Source organism: Lepidochelys kempii, chromosome 2 (assembly GCF_965140285.1).
Source record: "Lepidochelys kempii isolate rLepKem1 chromosome 2, rLepKem1.hap1, whole genome shotgun sequence".
NCBI classification, from domain to species: Eukaryota; Metazoa; Chordata; order Testudines; family Cheloniidae; genus Lepidochelys; species Lepidochelys kempii.
In genome coordinates this window covers 262,657,246-262,674,289 of record NC_136381.1, presented here as the reverse complement: position 1 = coordinate 262,674,289, position 17,044 = coordinate 262,657,246, and the positions used below count along the sequence as shown (strand labels likewise).

At 43.1% G+C, this 17,044-nt stretch overlaps 1 protein-coding gene across 1 annotated transcript in view; it reads left to right on the top strand.

Annotated features, from left to right (window-relative positions):
• Positions 1-17,044, top strand: part of OBSCN (obscurin, cytoskeletal calmodulin and titin-interacting RhoGEF) — a 291,841-nt gene that overhangs the window by 86,661 nt on the left and 188,136 nt on the right. Inside the window, exons 25-32 of the mRNA XM_078851342.1 lie at positions 1,371-1,475; positions 2,794-3,060; positions 4,112-4,381; positions 6,023-6,289; positions 9,948-10,214; positions 11,851-12,117; positions 13,379-13,648; positions 14,321-14,587. Of these exons, the coding sequence (XP_078707468.1) occupies positions 1,371-1,475; positions 2,794-3,060; positions 4,112-4,381; positions 6,023-6,289; positions 9,948-10,214; positions 11,851-12,117; positions 13,379-13,648; positions 14,321-14,587 (1,980 nt within the window). The remainder of the gene's footprint in view (positions 1-1,370; positions 1,476-2,793; positions 3,061-4,111; positions 4,382-6,022; positions 6,290-9,947; positions 10,215-11,850; positions 12,118-13,378; positions 13,649-14,320; positions 14,588-17,044) is intronic.

Here is a 17,044-nt window from a genome sequence, read left to right as displayed (position 1 = left end):
AGAACCATCTTAAAGCTTGACACTTAGTTGATTATGTTTTCTTGGCAGATGAATCCTAGGCTCCTCCTGAGAGTATTAATCATGACAAATTACCTATGATAATGTGAACTTTCCAGCTGTTGTTTCTGAGAGGGGAATAGATTGAGGTGGCTGATAGAAACCCAGCTATTATGGTGTCTTTAAAATAAAACACTCTGAGGAATTCTCAGTGGCCAGGGCAGATTGGAAAAGGCTTCAGATGAATCATACTTAACTGGCCAAATTTGCTTTCGCACCAAATTTTATCCTATTATATGCACAGTTTTGCCCTAGGAATGCACAGCTACTAGTATGAAGTCATTGGTAATTCCACAGACACTTAAAAGAGTAAAATGTGTCTAATATGCTATGGAAGGATTTGTACAGAGAAAGGTGGGCAAGTGTGGATTATGTGAAAAATAAACCAACTTCATAAAGCTATGGAGGAATCAAATATAAACATGTCTCTGTGATCCCATAGCCCGAGATATCAAGATCATAAAGCCCCTGGAAGATGTGGAAGTGAATGAAAAGGCGAGTGCATCTTTCACCTGTGAGATTTCACATGATGAAGTCCAAACCCAGTGGTACAAAAATGACACCAAGCTGAGGGCTGGAGAAAACATTAAGATGCGTCAAGAAGGTAGGGTGCAAAAGTAGGGTGTTGCACGCTGTATTGTTAATGAGTCTGTGGCAGAGAAAAGTGGGAAGAGGAGCAGCATTGCAGTGTAGTGGCAACATGAAGGGGGATGTGAGTATGGATCACTTGCCTTCATGGCACTCCAAGGCAGGAGCAATGCACTTGGTTCCTTGAGGGAGTGAGCCGTTACCTCGCATTGATTGACTCTGGAAGCAGCTGTGTCCAGTTTTCTCCAGCAAGGGTGCCTATCACTTATGCAAGAGGGGCTTTCAGTTTTCTTGAGACAGAAAAAGGGAAAATGTGTGGATGTGTGTGTGTGTGTGTGTGTGGGAGAGAGAGAGAGACTCCAGATGAGTTCAACCATCCCTACTATTAAATAATTCTAAGTACAGTTCAGTCCCTCGAAGGCACAAGGATTTGGGTTGGAGTTAGAGTGTGTGATAATGTACCTGAGTCTGCCTATCCATATTCCAGATGGAAACTCAGAATGGGGGAGCCATTACAGTCCTACAGGGAGTCAGTTTTACTTTTCTAACCACTACAGGAACGTGCACTTACTGTGACTTGGGGGTCAGATTCACCACTATCAAAAGTGGCTATTGGTCTGTTAGAGCTAATGGAATAGTGGCTGCTTATACCAGCAGCATTTAACCTCGGAAGATAAAACCATCTGCTCACAGCGGCTTGTGTATGGTTGTATTTTTATTCACAGGAAAAACCTATGCATTAGTTTACAAAAGTGTCCATGTGGAAGATGCTGCAGAGATCAAATTTGTAGCAGAAAAGGCAGAATCTCGAGCGCAACTTAGAGTTAAAGGTAAGTCTAACAGTAATGACAGCATTATTAAAACAGTTTTTTGTAATAAATTAACCAGCTCCCACTGACTTCAGTGGGAACAGTGCGAAGCTGCTGCTTAGCACTTCTGAAAATCCCAGCCTCGCTACATTGAAATGAACAGGAAAAAATGGAACACCACTGTCTGGGTTTCCCTGTACCAAGAATCAGCCTCCTTGCTGGGTATTTACCTTTGCTAAATAACATACAAGTCTTCCTCTCGATACGGACAGTTTTTTTTATTCCTTTTTTAGACAAAAAGGGCCATGTGTAGATTTTGGAGGGAAATGTTTTCTTTCAAGAAGGCATCCCCATTTCTGCCTTGTGAGCACTGTCCCTTGCTACTTTACACTTAAGTTGTGTGACAATGTGTCAGACTGGGCAGCTGCAAGAGGGTGGTCCTATTGGGTTCCGGGAAGTGGGTGGGCGCAAGGGGACAAGCCACTGGGTCCAGGACTCAGATAAATACGGGGGACAACAAAACCCAAAACAAGGACAGGTGTGAAGGTCAAAGGGTCAAAAGTAGGCAACCTGAAAGGGACACTGAGCAGAGAACCCTGGACACCACCCACTGCTCCTTGAATGTGTCAAGGGAGCCAGCGGACGCCGCCCAGAGGAACTCTGCCCAGCTATGTGAATGGAGAGAGGAATGGAAATAGGCTCCAACAGTTGCATAGTGCCCCCTCGGTCAACATCCTCTCCCTAGTGTTATAGTGGACCACTTTGGCCATTGCTAGGAGGTTGATGAGGAGGTCTTGCGACTTTGAGGGACCATGGGATGTGCGTAGATAAGAAGGTGAGGGGAGAAGTGCAGCCAGAACCGTAAAAATAGGCTTCAGGAGGAGCCAGAAGAGGAGGTACAACCTGGCACACTCAAGATAAGCATGTGCCAGGACCTCCCTAATGCCGCAAAAGGAACAGGCATCTGGGATAGGGGTGAACCGTGCCGGATACACGCCCATGCTCATGATGCCATGAATGAGCCGCCAACTAATATCCCCGGTGGGCCATGGGACCAAGGTGGAATACAGACTGGTCCATCGGGGATCCTCACCCTCAACGGGTGGCAATAGTTCCTGCTACTTAATATTGGGGTGGGACACGAGGGTGAGGAAATGGAGAGTATGGGGCATGAGCATGTACAGATTTGTGCTTGGTGCGGTTCGGAAGTAAACCGGCTGCAGGTCATCCAATCATTTCCAAATAATTGATGATGATAATGAAGGAAATGTTACTAATGAGCTTCATCTGGCACCATCCACTACAACCACACAATTTGTTTTTTATTCCTCCTCCTTAGAACTGCCTGTAAAATTTGTGAAGCCTCTGCGGGATAAGATTGCTATTGAGAAGCACCGGGGTGTCCTGGAATGTCAGGTGTCTCGTCCTACTGCCAAAGTTAAATGGTATAAGAAGAACGTTGAGATTCTTCCCAGCCAGAAATATGAGCTGGTGAGTGACAGTGTCTATAGGAAACTCATCATCAACGACGCCGAGTTTCAGGATGAGGACGTTTACACATGTGATGCTACTGATGACACAAGCTGTGCTCATTTCTATGTTGAAGGTACTGGACTATTTTCTTTCAACTTGTTGGAAGGAGAGTGGATAGTTCCAGAAAGTATTTGAAATTTAATCTACACATGTAACTTAATTAGCATTTGATCATTTTTTTATTTCTGCAGCCCCTAGGCTATGGGGGGCAGGCGCATCCAGGAATATGAACTTGTGATCTGTCCTCCCAAGGGAAGTGTTAGAATCCCCATTCTGGAGACCTTTCCAATTAGAGTGGAGAAAGAATTATTCCCTACAATAGGCTAGTTTTGCAGTGGGATTTCAACTGGATGCCCGATGTGTTTCCCATCACTGGGAAGGTTTAATTCTCTGAACCTTCTATTTCGGTTTATATTTCTTGGTTTCTGATAACAGAACAGAAAGGATGGTCTTGTGGTTAAGGAATACGACTGCAAGTCAGGAGACCTGGATTCTGGCCTTTGTCCCAGGCTCGCTGTCTGACCATTCACCAGTTGCATGTTTTGCCATATATAAAAAGGAACCAATAATATTTACCTACCTGACAGGAGTTCTGTGGGGCTTAATTCACTAATGTTTGTTAACTTTGTTGACCTCTCTGGGCATGAAGTATTATAATTAATATGAAAAAGTCTATTCCTAAATGCATGGCCTAACACAGTGTTTCTCAAACTGGGGTCTGCGAGGATACTCTAGGGGGTCCGCAGGCCCCGCTGATCAACTCTTCCCCTTTCCTTCCTCAACTCTTCCCCCTCCCTCCCGTTGCCTCCTGCGTGCCAGGGAACAGCTGTTCAGCGGTGTGCAGGAGGCACTAGGAGGGAGTGGGAGGAGCAGGAATGGGGTGCATTTGAGGGAGGGGGTGGAATCATGTGCGGGGCCTCTGGCCCCACTGATAAATTCCCCCCCCTCCCCAGTGCCTCCTGCACACCACGGAACAGCTGTTCCCCAGTGTACAGGAGATGCTGGGAGGGAGTGGGGACAGGGCGTGCTTGGGGAAGGGAGGATCCTAAGGGTTGCTAAAGTTTTGAGAACTTAGAACCGCTGGTCTAATATATTCCTCTTCTTGCTTTCCACCCCCATCCCAGAGCAATCCATTAATATTGTAAAGCAGTTAAGTGATGTGGATGTGACAGAGCCCACAGAAGCCAAGTTTGAATGTGAGATCTCCATTCCATCAGTGAAGCCTCCCAAATGGTCTCTGGGTGGAGAGGTCTTACAGACTGGTAGAAACGTTTCTATAGAGCAAGAAGGCACCATCCATCGGCTGATTCTGTGGAAGACCAATTCTGACATGACAGGCACCATTCAGTTTGCAATTGGCAAATCAAAATCCACAGCAAACCTGCTTGTAAGAGGTAATTTGATGTGCCCTGGATGTGAGAATTAATTAGAGCATGGCCCAGACTCCTTCAGAACCTTCTCCCACGCACCCAAAAATAATTTCAGCCTAATTTGCAACTGTTTTCTGTATAGTCTCCATCGTTTGGAGTCTTTAAACTGAGATGTCTTTCTAAAAGATATGTCTTTCTAAAAGACAAGTTATTAGGTTTAATGTAGGAATCAGTGAGTGAAATTATATTGTCTGTGTTACCCAGGAGGTCAGATTAGATGATCGCAAGGGAACCTCTGGCCTTAAAATCTATGAATGTAAAACCAGGACAGTCACAGTAAGATCCCATAAGAACATAAAAGCTGACATACTGATTCATACCATGGACCAGCTTGCCCAGTATCCTGTCTCCTACAGTGGCCCATACCAGAAGTTCGGGAGAACTGTACAGAACAGGGCCACTATGGAGTGAGCCAACCCTGTCTTCCACTCTCAGCTTCTGGTAGTCTATACCCTCTATACTTCCTGCTTTGGGTCAGGGTCAGAAATAAAGAAATACTAAGAGAGGCTGCTCCCAATGTGGTTTTACTCACCCAAGCACAGAAAAAGGCTGAAACCTTCCAGTAAAGCCTCTTGCAGGTTTCCAGGCCCATTTCTAGAAAGGAAAAGTTTCAGTAGAAAGGCTTTCTCGCCCCCCCCCCTTTTTTTCCCTCCCAGGGACACACACACACACACACACAAACTCACTCTCCTGCTATTACCAGCAGGAGAGTGAGTTTGTGTGTGTGTATGGGGGTGGGGGGTGAGAGAGCCTGGATTTGTGCTGGACATGGCCCACCTTGATTACCATGCACATTGTAGGGAGAGTGGTCACTTTGGATGAGCTATTACCAGCAGGAGAGTGAGTTTGTGTGTGTGTATGGGGGTGGGGGGGGGTGAGACAGCCTGGATTTGTGCTGGACATGGCCCACCTTGATGATCACTTTAGATAAGCTATTACCAGCAGGACAGTGGGGTGGGAGGAGGTATTGTTTCATATTCTCTGTGTGTATATAAAGTCTGCTGCAGTTTCCACGGTATGCATCCAATGAAGTGAGCTGTAGCTCACGAAAGCTCATGCTCAAATAAATTGGTTAGTCTCTAAGGTGCCACAAGTACTCCTTTTCTTTGTTCAGATTAAGTTGATGATGATGATTGTAAAGTGCTTTGAAAATGAAATGTGTTGTGTGCCATAAGTGCTGAATATAATTTGGATAAGCTTGGTGAGACCAGCAACATTTTTGTAGATTCTAGCTGAGAAAAAGTTCCCAGTCTTTTGAACTTAATTTTTCCATATGCTAAATACCCTGGGCTAAATCCTGAAGTCCCCACTCAGCCCTTATTTAGACAAAATCCTCAGTAAGAATTTTGCTGAGTAATAAACAACGCATCAAAACTTTCGAAATTTGGCTCTGCATTTGGTGGTAAATATTCAACAATCCCTTGGGGAATCATATCAGCAGAAATTCCTGGTGTAAATTCTGCTACCCGTGGCCCCTTGGCAAGTCAAACCTCTAACAGAAATTCAGAGTGGTCCTTGTATTAACTGCCGTTGATTACAGATAAAATTGCACCTCTATTTTCAAATTGTTCTTACCTGTTCCTCCTTCACAACCCTCTTTTACAGATATTAACGTGCAGATTACCAGAAAGCTGGAGGATAAGACTGCCTTAGAACGCCATTCAGTTGTCCTGTCCTGTGATTTTAGGCCTTCTCCAAAGGTTGTAGAGTGGTTCAAGGGACACACCCTCATTGAGCCCTCTGAAAAATACAAACCCAAGTGGGAGAAGCACACAGCAGAACTCAAAATTCTGAAACTGACACCTGAAGATTCCGGCACATACAAGTGCCGAGCAGGAAATGCAGAAACCAAAGCCACGCTGACAGTGGAAGGTATGTGGTTTGCAGTAGGGATGGCTTTCTCATTTGCCCAGCACATATCTGTATGGTTTGATATGCACCTTTGGCTCTGAAGATTCTCTGCTTGGTTTCTTTTGTTGACCACAGAGAAATTCGCATATTTCTCCTCTGCAATTTTAATATGTAAATAATCATTAGTGAAAAGTGCTATTTTTCAAAATCATTACAGTGCATTTTAATGGTGCTGTGTTGATAGTCCAGCAGACAGAATTATAGTTCCTATCCACAGAACAGGGAAATCATGTACAGGGGCAGTGCTTGTGCAATGCTCTGGCATTATACATGTGATCATGTCATTCTAGTGGCTAGTCTGAGGGACTAGAGTATCTGGTACTTTCAGCTAAATAAGTCTCTTAAGTCAAGTCCTAGAAGCTCTGTTTTGGGCGCTGATGGTCCTGGGCTTTATCCCAATGACCAGTGCAGTGTCTGTTTATACGTGCCAGAGGTTCATTATTCAAAAAGTACAGGGTCTGGAGACAGAGGTAGGTAGACGAGACTTTCCGGGACACAGTAGTGCAGTCCCACACTCAGTCTGACAGCTTCAGTGGCGTGGAGGAGGAGGAAAGTCTCAGGAAAGGAGAACATCAAGCTGGAGTGGAGGGAAATTATCCCATAGTTGGAATGCTCCTTCCAGATGATGTAGTGGTATCCTCTCGCACTTGAGGATACCCCTGGCGGGGCAGCTATTAGGAAGAGAGTGGTAATAGTAATGGGGGATTTGGTTATTAGATAGTTGGGTTTGTGGTGACTGGAGAACTGCATGATGAATTGCCACTGGACAATGGAGTTGCTAAAGGACCACTCCAGGAAGACAAGCCCATTGCAGAGCAGCTAAATGAATTCTTTGTGTGAGTCTTCATTGCAGAGGATGAGGGGGAGTTTCCCATACCTGAGCCATTCTTTTTAGGTGACAGATCTGAGGAACTGTCCCAGATTTGAAGTGTCAGTAGAGGAGGTTTTGGAACAGCTTGATAAACTAAACAGTAATAAGTCACCAGGACCAGATGGTATTTACCCAAGAGTTCTGAAGGAACTCAAATATGAAATTGCAGAACTACTAACTGTGATATGTAACGTATAGCTTAAATCAGCCTCTGTACCAGATGACTGCAGCATAGCTAATGTAACACTGATTTTTTTAAAAGGCTGTAGAGGTGGTCCTGGCAATTTACAGGCTGGTAAGCCCAACTTCAGTAACAGGCAAATTAGTTGGAACTATAGTCAAGAACAGAAATATCAGATACATAGATGAACACAATATGTTGGAAAAGAATCAACCTGGCTTTTGTAAAGGGAAATCGTGCCTCACTAATCTGTTAGAATCCTTTGAGGGGGTTAACAAACATGTGGACAAGGGTGATCCAGTAGATAAACTGTACTAGGATTTTCAGAAAGCCTTTGACAAGGTCCCTCACCAAATGCTCTTAAGCAAAGTAAGGAGCCATGGGAAAAGAGGATAGGTCATCTCATGGATTATTAACTGGTTAAAAGATAGGAAATAAAGGGTAGGAATAAACGGTCAGTTTTCACAGTGGAAAGAGGTAAATAGTGGGGTCCCCCAAGGATCTCTAGGGGACCAGTGCTGTGCAACATATTCACAAATGATGTGGGAAAAAGGGTAAATGGTGAGGTGGCAAAGTTTGCAGATGATACAAAATTACTCAGGATAGTTAAGTCTGAAGCTCACTGGGAAGAGTTATAAAGGGGTTTCTCAAATCTGGGTGTCTGGGCAACAAAATAGCAGATGGAATTCAGTGTTGATAAATGCAAAGTAAAGTACATTGGAAAACATAATCCAAACTATACATACAAAATGATGGGGTCTAAACTAGCTGTTACCACTCAAGAGAGAGATCTTGGAGTCATCATGGATAGTTCTCAGAAACATCTGCTCAATATTTAACAGCAGTCAAAAAAGCTAACAAAATGTGAGGAATGATCAGGAAATGAATAGAAAATAAGACAGAAAATATCATAATGCCACTATATAAATCCATGTTATGCCCACATCTTGAATATTGCATGCAGTTCTGGTTACCCCATCTCAAAAATGATATTTTAGAATTGGAAAAAGTACAGAGAAGGGCAACAAAAATGATTAGGGGTATGGAACAGCTTTCCTATGAGGATTCAAAAAACTGGGGCTGTTCAGACAGGGGATATGATAGAGGTCTATAAAATTATGCATGATATGGAGACAGTGAGTTTACTTTTTCACATAACAGACGAACCAGGGGCAACTCAATGGAATGAATAGGCAGCCATCGGTTTAAAAGAAACATAAGTCCTTTTCTCACAATGCACGGTCAATCTGTGTAGCTCATTGCCAGGGGATGTTGTGAAGGCCAAAAGTATAACAGGGTTCAAAAAAATTAAAGAAGCCCATGTAGGGCAGGTCCATCAATGGCTATTAGCCAGGTTGGTCAGCGACACAGTTCTATACTCTGGGTGTCCCTAAGCCTCTGACTGCCAGAAACTGAACAATGGATGGATCACATGATAATGGCCTTGTTGTGTTCATTCCCTGTAAAGTATCTGGCATTGGCTATTGTTGGAAGACAGTATACTGAGCTGGATGCACCATGGCTCTGACCCGGTTATGCCATTCTTATGTTCTTGTGTTTTCACCATGCTTCCCCTGCGATAGGCTTCATCCCTGACCTAGAGGTGCAACCTAGGGTAACTCATTATCTCTGTCCAGTTAGCACATTGTCTATGAAACTGCAGTCTTGAGTGATTGTTGTGATTTTTTTGAGGGGGGAGGAACATGGCACCTTTCCACTAACAATGGAAATTAGGCCTGTGATTAATTTAATTTAATAGTCATATAGCCATCACTTGATAGCATCTAGATGCTACTGACCAGAATCAGATTCGTACTAGTGGCTTACAGTTTAAAGGTTCCATATTGCTAATCAATCCCCTTAATCAGCCAGTCCTGTGAAGAATAACATTTCAACGATCTGTTGGCTTTCAGGAAGGTGATCTTCTAGTTAAGCCACTGATCTGGAACTCAAAAGAAAGGGGTTCAAGTCCCATCTCTGTCACAGACTTCCTGTGTGACCTTAGGCATGTCACTTGATCTTTGTATACCTCAGTTCCCCATCTGTAAAATAGGGATAATTAAATTTTCTTTCTTGCACCCTTTATCTGCCTTATCTGTTTGGAGTGTAAGCTTTATGAAGCAAAGGCTGATTTTTAGTGTGTGTGTGTGTGTGTGTGTGTCACAGTGAGAGCTAGATCCCAGTTGGCACATTTAGATGTAATAATATTACTTTATAATATGTGGCTATACCATGTGGGGGAGGGGAGAGGTCCTATCATTTGAGAAGGAATTAATTATTTTTTAATAAAAAGAGTTTTGTATATTGCAAGGAGAATAGATGGTGCTGCACAATATGAGAAGGGGCTTTTGCATTGGATGTCTTATTATTGGGCTCAATACATGAGTGACTAGAGGCAATGTAACAGCCTGTGGTGTACAGGAGGTCAGAATTGATGATCTATTGGTCCCTGCTGGCCTTAAACGCTATCAGATCTGTGATTCTGTTAATGATTTTATTAATTAATTATCATCATTGTTGTGATGACTTATTCGTTTGTTTATTTATGCAACTTTGGTTTCTTGCAGCCCGGCAGGTGGCGATAACCAAACACTTGCAGGATGTGGAGACTGAGGAGGAGAGCTGCGCTGTCTTCTCCTGTGAGCTGTCCCATGACGACGAGGAAGTGGAATGGTTACTGAATGACACTGTCCTCTACACCAACAGCTGTAATGAGATCAAGAAGATCGGCAAGTACCACACTCTGACACTGAAGCAAGTCACGCCGGACGATGCAGGAACGGTGACTGTCAAGACAGAGAAGGTGTCAGAAAGCGCTCAGCTGAAGGTGAAAGGTGAGTAATGGCCCCAATCCTATGGAATTATTTAAGAATGTAAATAAGAAATGGAAAAGAGTTATTCAGTTGCCCCATCCTTTCCCTGCCAGTGCAGTGTAGCTCCCTATAGGCCCTATGATTCTCTACCAGAATTTGAGTAGTTAATAAACATGGATTCTACCTCTTCCCTTAGGTGTGAATACTGTAGTCCAACTGAAATGATTAGGAAATTCGACCCCGGTATCCTGCCAAATATTTCCCTTGTTCAGCATTATCCTATTACTTCTCACTGCTGCGACCTGGATCAGTCTGAAAAATTATTTCCTCTGCTGAATGTTACCACCCTTCAAAAATCTATAGATGATTATCTTGTATTGGCCTTTGATTATTTGTAGCTAAACTCCAGTGTGTATCTAATGGGGCACAGCAGACCACGCCTTCCTTTCAAGAAACCTATTCTGGAATTAGACTGTTTCAAAAGCAAGGAAATATTTTGTCATGGTTATGGATGTACCTTTGGCAAGAAGACAACAGAGGGAGAAGCTGGAACTGAAGGTTCTTTGAGATTTAGTCCCCAATTCCCTTCAGAGAATCTGAGAGATATTCTCCCCCCCCCCCCGTCATGTCCTCTTCAGAGCGTCTGAGGGATTTACTTCCCATGTCCCCTCAGAGACGCTGAAGGGTTTACTCCCCTGTCCCCTCACAGTCAGACGTTGTTCTGTTTTTCTATACACAAAGAGCAAAGATGCACTTTTAGTAAAAATGTATTTTAAATTAGATTAAGGAAAATAACAAGATGTTGGAGGGGGAAGTAGAATCTCCATGAGAGAGAGCACACTATGTTTCTCTCCTGCTGCTAACATGCTGCATTGAGTGTTGAGTGATATGCAGTCTCTCCAGCTGGGGGTGTGTGTGTGGAAAAATGAAGTCACATCCTTTTCTCCGGGGCTCATTTTCTTTCTAAACCACAAACTCAAAACCAGAACCAATCAACTCACACTCTTGGGTATTAACAATCTGAACTCTTTCCAGTTCCCTTCCCTTGTGTTGATTCTCCCTGGCTACAATGGAGAGACCAACACTAGGGCTTCCCTGACCCTAGGTCTCTCCTGTTGGCTACCCCTGCTTTATAGCTGGTTTCCTGCATGGACACGACATGCTTGCTCCCAGTCATGTGTCCTGTGGCTACAACTTCCAGTTTTAAAGGGCCCAAGGGCCATAATAGGTCCATGGGGGTGTGCACCTGTACCCCAAGGCCCAGTTAAAGGCACTGTACTACAGAGAGAAATATGATTCATAACGGCCACAGTACACCTCAAGGAGCACCACGATTCCGTGGGACCTCAGCACTGCAAATAACTGTCCATGGCATGGAGATGCAGATCAGCTGCTCCCACTCATCTCTACACCCCTCCTCCCACAACAAAGGGGTTATTGAAAACTGTGGTCCCCCTCTCTCCAAAATAAATTCCAGGGACATGAGGTGTGAGAGTGCCTTCAATTCCATATGTATATGGTCATGGCTGCACTGAGCATGACAAGGGTTTGATTAAGCCCTCTTCAATCAACTGGAATATACTGCAAGTTGTTTTGTCTGAATGTCCTGGTTTTTTTTCTCCTTCTCCACCTCTCCCCCCACATTAATTTCCTTCAGAGAAGCCCATCGTCTTCATGAAGTCCTTGGATGATGTTGTTGGGGAGGAGCGTGGTGTGATCACACTGGAGTGTGAGCTCTCCAAACCAAAGGTCAACCCCATCTGGAAGAAGGACAATGTGGAGCTCACCCCTGGCGACAAGTATGAGCAGATGCAAGCTGGGAAGACACTGTGTCTCATTGTTCACGATCTGGACAAGAATGATGCTGGTTTATACACATGTGATATTGGTACTGACCTTGCCAAGTCACGGGTCAGCATTCAGGGTAGGTGCAGCTGAAAATGACTGTGTTCTTTTAAATGGTGCTATGAATGAGTGCTGCCTGCCTCTTCTTTTTGAGTCACATATTCTCCTTCATGAGGCACAGTAGTCTCCATTTTAAAATCAAGATGTCACTAGTTACCAAATGATACATAGATGTCTCTGCAATCACAGTTATTCTCTATTCTAAGCATAGGGAAAAACTATGACATCTCAAATAGCATTGAATGGTACCTGTTGGCAGCTCAAAACATTTTAGTGGCAGACATTGTAGACCTGCACATTTTTCAGGAACTTTATTTGCTCATTTTCTTCCTAGGTCAGGCATATTTTATGGTTAACTTTCATAAGGTGGCCAATCATTTCCCCTCGTATTTATCATTCGTTTAGTTTATGAGGCATTTAGTATAGCAGAGGTGCAAATTGCTGCACACCTCTCTGCTGGGTTCAGCTGTTTATTGGACTGAGCTATGGAGCAAATCCTTCCGAACCTTCTGTTATTAATAAAAATCATGAGCCAAAATGACAAATAAACTCCTTAATAAAAATATTGATCGTACATATGCATGCAAAGAGAAGAAATATGGGTTTCTTTAAAGAAAATAACATGGAATTTAACATGTTTCAGATGTTAGCTTAGAGTCTATTCTGAGGAAACATATCCTCCATCTGAAAAAAATACCCACAGGCCCCTGTTCCTCAGTCCTTATTACTATCTGTAGGAAGAAAGTGTCCCAAGTCTTTCAAATGCCTATGTGTTCTGAGCGGACTTGGGCAGGTCACAACATGGCAAACAATCACTAACATCCCATTTCTCAGAGCCAATGTGAGCGGAGACCTTCACCGCATGCCCAGTTGTAGAGGCTTCCTGACTGACATTCTTCTCTCCAGCTTTCATGAAATCTTGACTCCATTTCACAGAGGATGCTTGTTTTTCCTGAGCATGCTCATTCTAGTGCAAGTTGTCCAGGTTCTGTCAAGTCCCTTTCCCATCCTTACAACTCAGTGGAGGAGGAGGGGTTACACTGGGCATTAAGGGATAACTTAGTAGTAGTTCTTCCACAATACTGAATATGCAAATGAAGAATGTGGTGCTTTTCCATCTCTCATTCTCCTAACCCTTCAGATAGCAAGTGTTCAGTGTTGTTCTTCATGTGAATTTTAAGCTTTTCCATATATGTCGGTTGCCCTCTTAGGCCTCTGACTGCTATACAATACCACATTTCTCCAATCCTAAATGTAGCACCTGCCTTCTTGCCTTCCAGAGTTGAACATTGGTATCACTAAACGCCTGAAGAGCACTGAAGTTCAAGAAGGGGAGAATTGTACTTTTGAGTGTATTTTGTCCCATGAAAGCATTGGCGATTTCCACTGGATGCTGAAGGGGAATGAAGTGCACAGTGGTGGACGATTTAAGACCTTTAACAAAGGGAGGAAATACACCCTCGACATCAGGAATGTGGTTGCTGCTGATGCTGGGGAAGTAGTCTTCACTGCTCGCAACTTAAACTCCAAGGCCTCCCTGGTTGTGAAAGGTAACGAATGCAGAGATATTTCAGAGTTGGAGCAATGTCAAAAAATTGGTTAAGGCAAAATCCTTATCTCATTGAAGTAAATGGCAACTCTTCCATTGAATTCAATTGGATGAGGAACTGATCTTAAAAACAACTTGAAATATTGAAACATTTATATTGCTTTAAAGCTTTTAAAATAAATGTTTATGGAGGGAAGGGACTATTTAAAGTGGCTTCATCTCTGCTTGCAGTTTTCTCAGTACTATTAATTACAGGTCCAAAATTATGGGTGCAGATTATTGCAGGTGCAAATGCAGTTAGATGACTAGCCACTCAATTTGCACCCACAGTAACAGCATCCATAATTAACTATGGATGCAAAAATGGTAGCCATCAAAGTGAATGCCTTTGTTACAAATAAGTCCCATTCTGTCATTCTTGTAAGTAATTAATTGTCAGTTCCCAATTGCTGCTCATTGACATCCAATAAACAAAATTAATGTCCACTAAACATGAGCACTTGCTTTTTCCCCAGATAGTTCTATCTGAAAGTAAATCAGTAATGTAATGTGAATTTATTCTGTTATGTGAATCTATATTAAATGATTTTTTAGATAGAAGGAAGCCTAATGCTCCAAAAAATGATAAAGTTCCAGAACATGGATTTTTAACAGATATTGTTGCTTCCCTTAGAAAAACCAGCAGAGATTATAAAGCAGCTGGAGAATAAGACAGCAGCAGCAGGACAAGACATCAGCCTGAGCTGTGAAATGTCCAAACCTGACACAAATGTGAAGTGGTACAAGGATGGCAAAGCGATTCGGAAAAGCCAAAAATATGACTTGCGCCAAGAGGGAACATGGGCCATACTTGTCATCCATGATACCATGACCAAGGATACTGGGGAATATACGTGTGAGACAGAGACATCTAAAACTAAAGCATCGGTCACAGTAGAAGGTCAGTGGACAAACACCCGGGAGCCTGAAAGTATGTAGAGTAGGGCAAAAAACTGCAAAATTATTCCACTGGCCTTATTTAACAGACCAATTTTTTTGTTTTTCCAAACTTCGTACAGATCTATCTATCTTTCTTTTTTTTTAGATTAGTAATTTCTGAAAAAAACTTCGCAATTTTGCAGAATCTTACTGTGTGACTTAACTGACTGATTTGCATGGGCGATGGCGAGGGAAAGCCCCCAAACACACACTGAAAATGATATAAATGAAAAACTATTTGAACTTTATTAATGTTAATTGTACCCTAAACGCCAGAGTAATAAGACCACAATCTATGCCAAAGAGGAGTCCAGGGGTTAGAACAGGGGACTGGGATTTAGAAGCAACTGTCTCTATCCTCATCTCTACCGCTGACTCTCTGGGTAACCTCTTTGTGATTCGGTTTCCCTATCTTTACAATGGAAATAACAACACTTGCCCACCATTATTATTACTATTATTATTTAACATTTATATTACAGTAGCACATTGTCAGGGTTCCCCCGCACTCTGAACTCTGGGGTACAGAAGTGGGGACCTGCATGAAAGATCCCTGAAGTTTGTATTCTACCAGCTTAGGTTAAAACTTCCCCAAGGCACAAATTCCTTTCCTTTCTTTGGACGGTTTTGCTGCCACCACCAAGTGATTTACACAAAAATTCAGGGAAGGGTCACTTGGAATCCCTATTCCCCCAAAATATACCCCCAAGCCTTTTCACCCCCTTTCCAGGGGAGGCTTGAGATTAATATACCAACTAATTGCCTTAGCAATGTGAGCACAGACCAGACCTTTGTCTTCAGGACGCTGAAATCAATCAGGTTCTTAAAAGAAGAACTTTATTATAAAGAAAAAAGTAAAAGAATCACACCTGCAAAATCAAGATGGAAGGTAACTTTACAGGGTAATAAAAAGATTTAAAACACGTAGGATTCATAGAATATCAGCGTGGGAAGGGACCTCAGGAGGTCATCTAGTCCAACCCCCTGCTCAAAGCAGGACCAATCCCCAATTTTTGCCCCAGATCCCTAAATGGCCCCCTCAAGGATTGAACTCACAACCCTGGGTTTAGCAGGCCAATGCTCAAACCACTGAGCTATCCCTCCCCCCGCAATTCCCCTCTGGGCTCAGTTTCACAGTTACAAAAACAGGAATAAAATTACCTCTGTAGCATATGAAAATTTACAAGCTAAAACAAAAGATAACCTAACGCATTTCCTTGCCCTACTTACAATTTCTGTGGTTTTAGATGGATTATTCCAGGTCTATTTTCAGAAGATGCTGTACCTGCTTGGCTTCTCCCTCCGCCGGGAGAGGGAACAATAAAAGAGAGCAACAAACAAATCCTTCCCCCACCAGATTTGAAAGTATCTCCTTTCCTCATTGGTCCTTCTGGTCAGGTGCCCAAGTAGTTTATTTGAACTGCTTAACTGCTTACAGATAAGGCAATTCAGTACAGCTGCCAAGGAGGGATTTTATGCTACACTTCCCTCTATATTTACGGCACACCTAAAGGCCACAACTATTACCCCAGGCACAAAACAGACCGATAATAAATTACAATCCTTCCCCGAAAGAGTTTGCAATCTAAAAACCAAAATGTAACAGATGAATGAGACACACCTCTCCATCTCTGGACAGCACTTTGAGGTGTTGAATAAGTGCAAAAAATATTCATGTTAATAATGATAAATAATAATACATCAAGCTCTGACAGTGTGTTCAGTGCTGTATGATTTGAAAAGTATCAAACCAATTCCAAGGCAATCCAAAATCCAGGTCTCAAGAGGTAATATTGTTATCATGTGACCTGATTTTCAGAGCGGCTTGAAATCTATGAAAATCAGGCCAGCAGTTATAATTCAAGTGGAGGCCCGGATTTATCCCTAAACTCATTGTACATGTCTCTTTTCAGTACTAGGAGCTAGTGAACTACATCTGGAAATCTTTGCATTTCTCACCAGGGAGAGAGAGAATTTCTTGCTGTGGAATTTAGTACATTGTCTTTCATTGTCTGCTACAGACTAGGGACCGAGTGGCTAGGCAGCAGTTCTGAAGAAAAGGACCTAGGGGTTACAGTGGATGAGAAGATGGATATGAGTAACAGTGTGCCCTTGTTGCCAAGAAGGCTAACGGCATTTTGGGCTGGATAAGTAGGGGCATTGCGAGCAGATCGAGGGATATGATCATTCCCCTCTATTCGGCATTGGTGAGGCCTCATCTGGAGTACTGTGTCCAGTTTTGGGCCCTACACTAAAGAAGGATGTGGAAAAATAGGAAAGAGTCTAGCGGAGGGCAACAAAAATTATTAGGGGGCTGGAGCACATGACTTATGAGGAGAGGCTGAGGTAACTGGGATTATTTAGTCTGCAGAAGAAATGAAGGGGGATTTGATAGCTGCTTTCAACTACCTGAAAGGGG